The following is a 13,117-nucleotide window of genomic DNA, read 5'->3' as shown; positions in this document are numbered from 1 at the left end:
CACAGTCTTTAATAATCCTGTTTGTTTTGGTCAATTCTTTTTCTACTGTTGAACCTGATCTGTATTTCCTGGATTTTGCTGAATAGATAGAATCCATTCAGGATTTTCGCTGCCCAACTTGGTCAAAGCTGTTCAGAAACCAAAATGTGTTTGTCCCGGCGCCATAGATTTCCTAGCATGCCGCAAGTAAAAATGGTGTCTTGTACCTTGTTTTTTTTAATTATTGTTAATTCCCCCTGCTGCCACTGGAGGGCGCACCAAGCAACATGCATGATTACTAAATCATGTCATTTCTCACCAGATGTATTTTTCTGTATTTCAGTATACATGAGAGCTATTAACATTGAGCATGTTTATAAGCCACAATTATGTCCACTTCTTATTGTACATATACATAAGGTATATGTCCACTTAAGGTATACAATGTATTACCACAATGTCAACCACTGCATGTGACCTATCCCTCATTACGACACTTGTGAAGAGCAGTGGCCGACTGACTGCAGTGCAACAGGATCAGGCCTTCTCAAACTCCAGACCTCGAGGTCATTGGTCCGGATCCCAGTGGCGCCTCTGTGCTGTGGATTTTATTGCCATCGCAGTTAGCAGAGCATGTTTCATTACCATAAGTGAGATTATTGGCTTGTATATAAAAACAAATAATCATTGAATAAAGATAGTATTATAATAAATCTTATTTCAGCGCCCTTAACAGATGATAGAGCTAAAACATTAACATACAATTTCCCCTGGTGTTGAAGACATGAAGTGATCCTCTTATTGGAAAATGAATACCTCTTTTGAAACGTGATAAAACAAGAACTGGGCAGACTAATTCAACTTCACTGACATTTGGCTCATTCTGAGACTTGTTTGGGGGAAAATTGGGAGCTTTTAAAAATTTGAAATTGGTGGGCACCTAAGAAAGTAAAGCAGTGATCTGGCTACATGAATTTGCTACATGTTGAAATACATTCGTGACACTTTGGATGCTTGTTTTTTTTGCCATGTTAATAGAGCCCAGAAAGGGTTAGAAGAACAAACCGCCATTTTCCAGTTGTCAGCTCGTAATTATAAAGCCACGCTGTGAAAGTGCTCAAAAATTGGAGAGCGATCAGAACAAGGACGTGAGGTGGTTAACTCGGAAGAATTATCCGTGACAGAATTATTAGCTTGTTTTTGTACTAGTAAGTAATGGAAGCAGCGGGGCAAGTCAGTGACACATTTAGAAGTAATAACTAGTGAAGCACGGTCCAATCCGCTGCCAAAATAAAATATCACATATCCACAACACAACTTTATTATTGCTGGTGCCTGTAAATGTGTAAGTGCACATCTCCAGGTCATGTTCTGTGCCTGTTTTTATGGCCTAATCCATACCAATAACATGCCACATTTTCATTACCTTTTGCAGATAATAGCTTTTTGTATTTTGAGACTTTGAGACTTTGAGACCATGGATACTTATAGTGCAGGTGAAACTCGGAAAATGAGTGCAAGTCGTTAAAAAGTGCATTCATTTCTCTTGCTCAACTTAAAGCAGTACGAAGTTGTTTACCTAAATGAATCCTTTTCATAGTCCCTCTGGGGGTAATACAAGTGTTAATCCCCCTGGTGTCTCTGGTCAGAAAACCACAATTGCAACTTCGCTGCCTACGAATCGGAGGCGCAATACGCACTAATAGAATCATGAAGAAGAAGCTAACAGGCAGGCAAAGCTAGCGCCACTTAAACAGTATTTACAGCCAAGTTTGAGTGAAAAAAATGATCTCCATTGTGTAATTGGATGAACAATGTCCCTCTCTCCCTTTGTCTTTTCTGTCAGCGTAGTATTTATTCTCACGGACAATTAATGAGTTAAAAAATGCAACATGCTACGACACCTGCGCCTTATGGCCTCTAGGGGCATGAGTTACATAGTTCTGCTTTAAACTGTGAAACTAATATATGAGAGACTCATTACTTGCAAAGTGGGATATGTAGCCGGTGGTGCAGTTGGTATAGCGGGTCGTCTCGTGATCGGAAGGTCGTGGTTTCAAATCCCCGCTCCCGCAAATGCACACTGTTGTTGTGTCCTTGGGCAACACACTTCAGCCTCCTTGCCTCCTGTGTCTGCGTACATTGATGTATGAATGAGAGAGTGAATGGGTGTCTGGTTCCCTACAGTAAAGCGCTTTGGGCCTGATATAGAAAAGAGCTATATAAGTTGAGTCCATTTACCATTTCGCCTTTATTTGTTATAATTTTGATTAATATGGCTCAGCTTGAAAAACCCAAACCCCCCAGTAAAACCCAAATTAAAAAACTCATAAACTTTTAATATTTTGAAAATGGACTGTAAGCCATAATCATCCAAATTCTAACAAATAAAGGCTTGACATATGACACTTTCCATGTAATGAGTCTATATCATATACTGTATTAGTTTCACATTTTAAGTTGAATGAAATAAATAAATGAACTTTTGAACGATATTCTAATTTTCCGAGTTTCACCTGTATATATTGTGTGTCAGAATCAGAAACTATGCAATTGGGGCTTCTATGATAGTTGCTGATTTTCTTGTCTAAGAGACAAAACATAAAGTGGCAACCTTGACGAATTGTTCCGTTCAAATTATACAGGATCTGACAAGCTGCAGCTTGCAAGACTTTCCCTGTACTGATCACAAATCAGTATTATGTTTTGACTCTTAAAGGGTGCAATTTACCCAAGGTTTTGTATCTGCTCAGTTATTTAGTCACTAGCCCTACAAGTACTACTATTTTATTTAGGTCGTTGAATTAAATGAATGGATTTCCAGATATTTGCTGTGTAAAACTGAACCGCTGCCTCACTTTGTTTAGTCCTGATTTTAGACACCAGCGGCAGACCAAGCCTGAAATGTTCATGAAGAGTTTAACAAGTGCTAACTACTGTAGATTTCTGCATCTGATGAGTGAGTGCACACCGCTCCAAGGCCACATCAACCACAAAGTATCAGTGTTGGAAACTTGATCTGCTTCCCTGACCTTTAGCAGAAATTTCACCAGACTCAAACTACCACAACTTTTTCGCCTTGCTGCTAACCATCAAAACATCCTCTGCATGTCGGGGGTAATAAAAACATGACCCAATCAAATTCAATATAAGAAGCACAACATTAAGTCTTTCTGTATTTCCTTCCTCTGGTACATTTAATGAGCTGACCGTTTCCCATGGCCTGTGTGTAATTTACCAGACTTTGTACCGAACTGCAGTCATCTCTGCTTCTCTCTCTCTCTCCCTCTCTGTCTCTCTCTCTCTCGGCCGATCTGGGTCAGAGCAGCCCACAGGCCTGTTGCACTTTCAAAGTCGGGATCTTTTCCTCTTTTCTTGCCTCCTCCACTTGACAATTTGAAAAACATCCACACACATGAGCGCAAAGCAAATATTTGGGAGTAGGCATCTCCCTGAACAGTTGGTGAGTCGAGTTACACCTACACCTCAGATTAATTTCTCAGGGAATGTAATTTCTCTAAGAGCTTTTCAGATGTGACTTCGTAGGTGGTGCTTTAATCACACTATTGACGAGTCTTTTTGAGATGTCATTTGGACGCTCAGTACTTTATGATCCCTGTGTTGTTGTTACTTCACCTACAATCCTCCAGACTGACAAGCAAAGTCCAATTATTGTGTTTCCTGTTGATGAGGCCTGACAGTTGTTACTCAATGCCAACAAGCTACAGTTATGCACCTTAAAATCCATGTATTTAATTGGATGTACGCTCCAAAGTAGCACGAGCTTTGGTTGCAGCATTGTGTGCAAACGAATCACATCAGAAAGGAAAAGGTTGTACGCCCGGGAAAATGATGAAATTCGAAAGGCTTCTGCAGAAATCTGAAGCAATAATGAATCCTATTTTTGAACAGAATCCTTTTGACAATCGGTAATTTGTGTCGGTTTAAATTTGTACCCTTTTGTTCTCATGAATTTAAAGAGTATAGGAGATGGCCGTGGCTGTTTGAGAGACACCGAAACATGAGCACCTTTTAGGAAGCCTGATGATGTGCAGTTTGTCTTTTCTTGCTGTTTAAAAATCAGACAAATAGCGATTTCTTTACCCTGACATATTTGGAAGATCGACCCCTGCCTTAAAGGGACTATACGGAATTTAAAAATGTTAAAATTAAGTATTATCCTCCCCCTACATGTTTCAACAATGTCCTAAAGTGTTGAAGGAGCCCAAACATATTCACCACAACTGCCTCTAAAATCCTGCACTGTCACTCAAAAAGGTGTTCATTCGGGTCCAAAGTGCCGCCATGCACGAGCCTAATATAGAAGGTGCAGTTACACGTATGACCTGAGGTGGCAGTAGAGAGTATAAAATGGCTAACTTGCATCTAGCCCCTTTAAGTGATGTGCCTTATCTGCTGATGTTTTACCATGACTACATATGGACAGATCGGGCACCGAACTTACTGTATGCCTTCAGATATTGGCTATGGCCCAAAATAAAGTAGAAATGGCAGTGTCTTAATCCAGTGTTTATCAGTATAATCCTACTCTTGGGCCGGAGCCAGTGCACCATTTTTCTGAGGAGAGCGAAGTGAGAGCTGGCAGCAGTGTATCCTTTTTTCCTTTTTTTTTTTTTCCATTTCGTTGGTGTGCACAAAGTCACTGTAAACATTTGATGAATAGCGCAGAAGCAATTACAGGCAATTAAAGTCCTATTATGATGGCAGTGAAGGACAACGTAAATTCATCTGGCTATCAGGGAGATAATTAGTCCGTCACGTTTGCCTCTGAGATAAATATGGAAAAAGACAGGGCATTTGACAGTTTTGCGGTTGCCAGAGGTTTGATATCATTTCTCTCCATTTGAAAATGTGATCAGTGATCTGCAAATCTATGTTGTGAGCACAAATGGAAAAAGATCAAGCAGAATCATCGTTTTTTGTGATGTGGGAGCGTTTGGGTTTAAAATGTAAAATCCTGTCCATGTTTTTGGTTTTGATCACTTTCTTCTCCCGCTGGCTTGTCCTCGAATGAAGATTATGTTGAGTCGAGGTCACTCTCAAGTCTTGATCATCGAGTTGAGTCGAGCCCACGTGCAGGTCCAGCTTATTGAAATAAAGTTCAAATTGAGTCGTCATTATCATTATGTAAATGATCGCTCAGTGAGATCAGAAACTCACAAATCAAGGGTCACAAGTCAAGTCTTAATTCCTTAGTACAAATCCCAGAAATAACCTTTCTAACACTTACAGAGTTTTTAAGCATTTCACAATTTTCTGAGGGACTATACTCTCATGATAATGTCAACAAGTAGCGGTTAGTTCATGGTCTTTCAAAGGCTTTGTTATTAGATGCTCAGTGCACAAAGGTTCACACATTACTGCTTTTACAATATGCTGAAGGACAAAACAAATTACTTTCCATCCCAAGGAAAAAAGAAAAAGTCTCGGGGCCTTTAAGCTCAAATCAACACAACTTATTTTTTAGTTTAGTTTAATTGTTTATTTGAGCATTCTGGTCAAAAGGAGTGGGCTGAAGCAAGAAGCCTTTGAGCGGCCACCCCCATCTCAATGCAATAGGAATTTTCATTTCACAGTAACAAAAAAGGACATTGTACAAAAGGAACAAAACAACAATAAAGAACATTAAAGTCTATAAACAATGTGTTTATTTGATGCTTCAAGTCCCAGCTCTTTTGCACTAATGATGCAAATGTCTTATAGTATTTTCTTTTAAATTGTGATTTTCCAAGGTCTTAGTCATTTCAAGCCAGGATTTTTTTTCCCTCCAATGACTACCTGAATTCAGTGCAGGTGATATTCCCTTGGTTAAGATTCTTTTGGCCCATAGGCTTTGTTAGTCAGGACAGTTCAGCTTGAAAGTGGTTGAAATCAGCTGAAAGAGTGGGTGAGACATACCACCAGCGTAAGTGTTGGTATATCTCAGGCCTTTAGTGTTGAGTTACCATGTTCTCCCAGTGTGGTCTGCAGTTATTTTGTTTGTTCTAGTTTTAGTAGTATATGCAATTGTGCAGCGCATCTCAAATATCTCACTATGGTATCACGTCCTACTGTCTCCCACTTAGCTGCGTTCTCACACAGCCATTGCTTTTGCTCCATTGGTTTCACTACAGCCATCGTGTTATTTAGTGCAGCACATGACAAAATGTCTAACGTTCCATCCCTCTTCTCTCTCCCCTCTATCTCCCTGTCTTCTTTGTTTTTCCTGCTCCCAGCAACAACCAAACTACTGGAGCTTCAAGGTCAGTGCCAAGATTTTTTGCTGCTTCTGTTTGTGGATTTGCCTCTCTAAATGGATCTCTTTCATCGTGTGTCTTTGCATGCTCGCCTCGTTTAAGTAATGGTCACATGTCTCTATGCGTTTGGAGGTAGAAGTCTTTTATCGCTGCTTTGGTGATGTTCACGTTTCAATCGTGAGGCGGACTCCGAGCGTGGTTTTCTTGGCTGTGGCGGAGTTGAGCTTAATCTGCTGCCACCCCTGGGACACTCACTCATGGATATTATGTGATTAGGATCTGGAGGGTGAAGTGGAGTGATGGGGGTATCAATGGCAGTGATATGCGATGCCTCGGTGAGAAATTCAGTAGTAATTGGTCACGATATTCATTTGGCTGAAATGTATCCTTTCTTTTAAGTAGGAACTCTTTGGGTTAGGGCTGAATAAATAAATAACAGTAACCTCTGCTGTTTGCTAATTGTAAACATTGAAATTGAGATGTGTACCTTATTCCGCCCCGCCCGCTTTTGCCTCTTTTTGCCAGGGATCAGAACTTCTGTTTTCTTGACACTTCCGGTAGAGCGCGAAGTCTGTTCACTAAAGAACACGAAGAAGAAGCTAACAGGGTTTGCTCCACTTAAACAGAATTTACAGCTAAGTTTGAGAGAAAAAAATTATCTCCATTGTGTAATTGGATGTACAAAATCCCTCTCTCCCTTTATCTTTTCTGTCAGCGCAGCTTTTACTCTCATGGACAATTAATGTGTAAAAAAACGCAACTTGCTACGACACCTGCAGTGGCGCTTATGACCTCTAGGGGCATGAGTTACTCTGTACTGCTTTAACCTCCTATCCCCCACCTGAACCATTTTCTCCAGTTCGGCTTTACCCAAATCTAAAAACTGGGGAAAGCTTGGTCAGTGTAACACCTCATTTGAAAGCTAAAACCTCCAGAACTGATTGTGACATTTTTGTCGCGTTGTCGATGCGTTTTAATACATTTTTTGAAGCATTTTTGTCATATTTTTGTATTTTTTGTTGCTTTTTCATCACTTTTTTCGTCGCTTTTTGTCGGGTTTTCGTCAGTGTCTTTTTGCATTGTTGGTTTTGTTGCTATTTTGTGGCTTTTTTGTAACTTTCACATCACTCTTTAGTCATGTCTTTGTTGCTTTATATTATTGCTTTTCCGGCACGTTCATGTTGCTCTTTTTCTGCTTTGTTGGCCACTTTTTTGCTTTGTCTTCGTCGCTAGTTTGATGCTTTTTTCAAGAAGCTTTTAGATTTTGGTAAGGCCGAACTGGAGAAAATGCACTTGGTTGAGAGGTTTATGTTGGCATTTTTTAATCATCAGATTATATATACATTTCCTTTATCAACGTACTATATCTTAACCATTATATGATCTAAGTTCTTCCAGATTTCTCTCTTTTCTTTCCCTTAAAGGCCATATTCTTGGACAGTAGCCCCTTCCAAGCGCTGTATGAAACTGGTGAATGTCACACAATACTTATATCCCTGTCACCATGGTAACATCCACACCTGTAGGCTCTAGTTGACGTGAGGTAAAGAACCTCTGAGCTTCTTGCCTCGCCTCATATGTGTTATTGTCATCGATACCGCCTTTGAAAAATGTTTAAAGCGGGAGAATTTTATAGTGCTGTCGTCTACTTTTTTTAATAAAACTGAAAAAGCCTGTATCTCCGGATTGCCTCGCCTGATCTAAATTCATAAGATTCTGTAGACTCATAAATCTCGATACACCTGGGGTATGGAAATGCACAGCTTAGCCACATCACCTGCTTGAGCGAGTTTGTGCCTGCATGGTGCTAATATTATTCAATCATAAAAAATAAAAAAATACTCTTTTTATTGGGAGAAAAATGTAAATTAGCTGCCAGTACTTTTTGCTCTGGTCTGTGAATGATATGTCAAAAAGCCTTGAGCGCGTTCTTGTTCCAGCTCTGAATACATTATTATTGAACACAGTCTTTTGACCCTTCGCTTTGATGAAGCCCTGGGGAGACTGTAGCTAAATGTATGCTAACCTAAGCACTTACGGCGTCTCAAACTAGAAAATCACTTGATATTCTACGATGAACCGCGCAGAAGCTATTGCTGACATAGTGAATAAAAATTGAGTCTGTTTCCGGGGCTGCCGCTTTAGACATAATTCAATTTAAATATGCAGTCATCCGCAGTCGTTGAAGACGCTCGGGATTCACTGTGTTACATACAGTATTAGTTCTACAAGACAATTGGTACCTATTGTACTAATACAACATGCTGGAAGACATGAGAGACGGGCACATTACGTAAAGCTATTTCTATCTAATGTAGTAATGATTATGCCCAGTATTGTTTAGCGCTATTTCTACCGACTGTGGAATTCTAGCTTTGATATTCTAGCCTTTGAGCAAGATAACTCAACATTGAATTGGTTAAACATATTTATCCATCCATCCATCCATCCATTTTCTTCCGCTTTATCCGGGGCCGGGTCGCGGGGGCAGCAGTCTCAGCAGAGATGCCCAAACTTCCCGATCCACACACACCTCCTCCAGCTGTTCTGGGGGGACCCGGAGGCGACACCAGGCCAGCTCGGAGACATAGTCCCACCAGCGTGTCCTGGGTCTTCCACGAGGCCTTGTCCCACTAGGACATGCCTGGAACACCTCCCGCGGGAGGCGACCAGGAGGCATCCGAAACAGATGCCCTAGCCACCTCAGCTGGCTCCTTTCGAAGGAACAGCGACTCTACTCCGAGCTCCTCCCGGGTAACTGAGCTCCTCACCCGATCTCGAAGGGTGCGCCCAGCCACCCTGCGAAGGAAACTCATTTCGGCCGCGATCTTGTCCTTTCGGTCATTACCCAAATCTCATGACCATAGGTGAGGGTGGGAACGTAGATCGATCGGTAAATTGAGAGCTTTGCCCCCAGACTCAGCTCCCTCTTCACCACGACAGACCGATACAGCGACCGCATCACTGCTGACGCAGCACCGATCCGTCTATCGATCTCACGCTATCCCGAACGCCAGATGCTGCGAATGCGGACCAGGTCGTCGAGGCACCTGCCTCTGACTGCCACCCAGTCCTCTCCGCACCCGACCCCTACGCATCCCTCTGTGGATCGTGGGTCCACAGGAGGGCGGGCCCACGTCGTCCCTTCGGGCTGTGCCCGGCCGGGCCCCGTGCCACCAGCCACCAGACGCTCGCGTTCGGGCCCCAACCCCAGGTCTGGTTCCAGGGTGGGGCCCCAGCTGCGCCATGCCGGGCGACGTCTCGGTCCTTGATTTAACACTGTCCATTACATTTTGAAAAGCAACAGTACAACATTTTGAGTTTGTGTCTCAAACTTTTTAAACCCTTTTGTTGCTATTGAACCCGCTTAACCCGCTTAACTTAAAGAAGAACTATACAGAACTATAATACGATTCCATGTAAAGTGCTTTACAAATTAAAGGTATTATTATTATTATTATTATTATTATTATTAATGGGATGATTGGGGGGTCATTCATCTCCCCCTGGTGACTCTGGCCAGAAAACCACAATTGCAACTTTCCTGCATCCGGGTCGGAGCCACCAATACACACTAATGAAATCATGAAGAAGAAGCTAACAGGCTAACGGGCAACGCTAACTGCGGGCTGGCACCACTTAAACAGTATTTACAGCCAAGTTTGAATGAAAAAATGATCTCCATTGTGTAATTGGATGTACAATATCCCTCTCTCTCTTTGTCTTTTCTGTCAGCGTAGTATTATGGCCTCTGGGGGCATGAGTTACTTAGTTCTGCTTTAAAGTCATGCGAATCAATGCCACAAGGGATGAGTAAAAACCAAAACAAGCACGGTAGCTTTTTACTTTTCAGCAGCGGTTCTCAAACTTTTCAATCCAACTACAGCATCTTCAAATATTTGACCTTCCAAGTACCACAAGACCGAGATCAAGATCAAATCAGGACTAAACCGGGTCGATATAAGGTAAATTGGACTGAATGATATCTAAACTGGAGCTAAAACATGACTTAACTTGCATTACTGCTGCTTTACTGATAATAGAATAATATTAGATGGAAATTGCACAGTAACTATATGTGTAATAATAGGCTAATTATGGTCACTATGAAAACAAGGCACATACCTGTCATTGTACTTTATTTCATGGCCATCTTAATAACACTAGCTTGACACCTAATCCAGTATAAAGACTGCAAATCACCAGCAAAATGGATAAACTTGTGAGCTTGATCATCCCTGGGCCAGGTCACATATTTAAAATGAAAAGTTACAGCCTTTGTTAGGGGTAATTGTTACGCGATACTGTGGTAATCGATGTATTGAACAAAAATAACCTCATCACGATTACAAAAAAACATGCCACTTTTAACCTTTATGAACCTTTGTGAAGCATTGCTGCCTCATTATTATGCATGATGTCGCTCATGAATATGCATGAGGTCATCAAAAGGATCGATATCGGAATAAAAAGTGTCGGTATCGTATCCTCTCGCAAAATATCGCGATATATCGGAAAATGTATATATTGTCACACTGCCAGTCTTGTATTTCTTTATTGTCGTTGTTTCACTGAGAAGCCACATACAAAGTAATGAGTCGTCTTTATAGAACCCCACGCCGCTCCCACACTCTCTGTCTCCCCATTTGAAACCACTGTGCAGCTCAGACCTGATTGGGCTCTGCTTCCTCTCTGCTCGCCTCAACAAACCCCCGCAGCTGCCCATATTGCATCTGCGTACATTTAATAGTCTCCCATACTCCCCAGCACGGCACGTCTCGCTGCTCGCCTAAATGAACAAATGACTAAAACAAAGTCGTCGTAGATTAGCTCTGACCTACAGTCCTCACCTCTTTACCGTGGCCATAGAAAGCTGCATATGAAGTAAATAATCGTCAATGTTGTTCTTGCAAATCCGCCAGCAAAACAGATTGAAAGGATTTTGCCGTCCGTCCATAGGGACCAGCAGGGATTTACTCAGCCTCCTTCTTATGCTGCTGCTGCTGCTGCCACTAACATAATGGAAAATAGTGCAGAGTAATTTTGTCTTTTTCATAGCTCCGAGCGGCACTTATACAAATATTAATGCTTAATTTGGTCTCCTCTGTCGGAACGGTCAGAGTAATCACTGCACCATTGTCTCTGCCACTGCCTCGGTATTGAATTTGGACCAACATAGTCGTATTGAGGGACGCTATTGAGGGTTTTATTCCAGTTATTTTTCAGCCATTTTGCTATTCAAGGATGTAATAAAGGAGAGTAATACAAGAGAGCTCCCATTTGTGGTGTAGTGATTTTAGTGATGATTTTGTTTTTCTTTGTGTGAATAAGATCCGTGTAGTCAATAGTGTAATGTAGGAAAACGCAACACAGGAAGTAATCTTTTTTCTTTCCACAATGTAGATTATTCCAGGTTAAACTGAGCTGTATTTAAACACTGAACATAAACATATCCAGCTTGAGCCTAAAGCTTGTTTGCACAGACTATGCAATTTTGTGCAATTTGGAAGAGGACCAAGCATTTTACGCCTCATTTTAACTGTAAAAGCAAAGCAGCATCACCTTCATGGAGATGAGCTGGTGATGCCCGCTCCCAGCAAAGTTGGAAGTTACGTCAGGAGCAGTGAGCCCACTCACAACATCGATTTGTGAGTGATTTTGAAGGACAGTAGCACTACTATAGCACTACTAGTATTTTATTATCTTTGTTGAAGAAATGTTTCGCAGTATCCAAATACGGTAGCCTTGGTGCTATCGTGTGTTGTTCTATGTCAAATCGTTTTTGAATTTATCATAGTTTAAATTTAATCTTCTTGCACATGCTCTTATATTCTGATAGTCCTAGTCCATCCATCCATCCATTTTCTTCCGCTTTATCCGGGGCCGGGTCGCGGGGGCAGCAGTCTCAGCAGAGATGCCCAAACTTCCTGATCCACACACACCTCCTCCAGCTGTTCTGGGGGGACCCCGAGGCGACACCAGGCCAGCTCGGAGACATAGTCCCACCACCGTGTCCTGGGTCTTCCACGAGGCCTTGTCCCACTAGGACATGCCTGGAACACCTCCCGCGGGAGGCGACCAGGAGGCATCCGGAACGGATGCCCGAGCCACCTCAGCTGGCTCCTTTCGACGTGAGGGAGTAGCGACTCTACTCCGAGCTCCTCCCGGGTAACTGAGCTCCTCACCCGATCTCGGAGGGTGCGCCCAGCCACCCTGCGAAGGAAACTCATTTCGGCCGCTTGTATTCGCGATCTTGTCCTTTCGGTCATTACCCAAATCTCATGACCATAGGTGAGGGTGGGAACGTAGATCGATCGGTAAATCGAGAGCTTTGCCCCCCGACTCAGCTCCCTCTTCACTTCTCTTCAGAAGACTTCTATGGACGTACAATGTACAAGGACCGAGACGTTGCCCGGCATGGCGCAGCCGGGGCCCCACCCTGGAGCCAGACCTGGGGTTGGGGCCCGAACGCGAGCGTCTGGTGGCCGGGTCTCTGCCCACGGGGCCCGGCCGGGCACAGCCCGAAGGGAGCTCGCCCTCCTGTGGACCCACCACCCGCAGAGGGATCAGTAGGGGTCGGGTGCGGAGAGGACTGGGTGGCAGTCGAGGCCGGGTGCCTCGACGACCTGGTCCACATGCACAGCTTCTGGCGTTCAGGACATGGAACGTCACTTCGTCACTTCAACTCTTCCCCCTTCAGCAAGGAGGAATAAGTGACCATCTTAAGCTACACTTTGCACTTCCTCTTGTTGTAGTTGACCTGTACAATTTGTGTATTCATAAATAGGTATATATAAATATTTTATTGTTTTTAATGTCTTTTATGCTGCTCCTCCTGGCAAATTAATTTAATAGAGTTATAGCTTATGTTATCTTAAATG

At 42.6% G+C, this 13,117-nt stretch overlaps 1 protein-coding gene across 9 annotated transcripts in view; it reads left to right on the top strand.

Annotated features, from left to right (window-relative positions):
- Positions 1-13,117, top strand: part of srcin1b (SRC kinase signaling inhibitor 1b) — a gene marked incomplete at its 3' end in the record, with an annotated part of 90,327 nt that overhangs the window by 39,620 nt on the left and 37,590 nt on the right. For all 9 annotated transcript variants that reach the window (XM_079577838.1, XM_079577840.1, XM_079577841.1 and 6 more), the window contains one exon: positions 6,216-6,242. In XM_079577838.1, coding sequence (XP_079433964.1) covers positions 6,216-6,242 — 27 coding nt within the window. The remainder of the gene's footprint in view (positions 1-6,215; positions 6,243-13,117) is intronic.

Source organism: Gobius niger (assembly GCF_951799975.1).
Source record: "Gobius niger genome assembly, chromosome: 19".
Lineage (NCBI taxonomy): Eukaryota > Metazoa > Chordata > Actinopteri > Gobiiformes > Gobiidae > Gobius > Gobius niger.
Note: the sequence above shows the minus strand (reverse complement) of the source record. Positions and strands in the feature narration are given on the sequence as shown.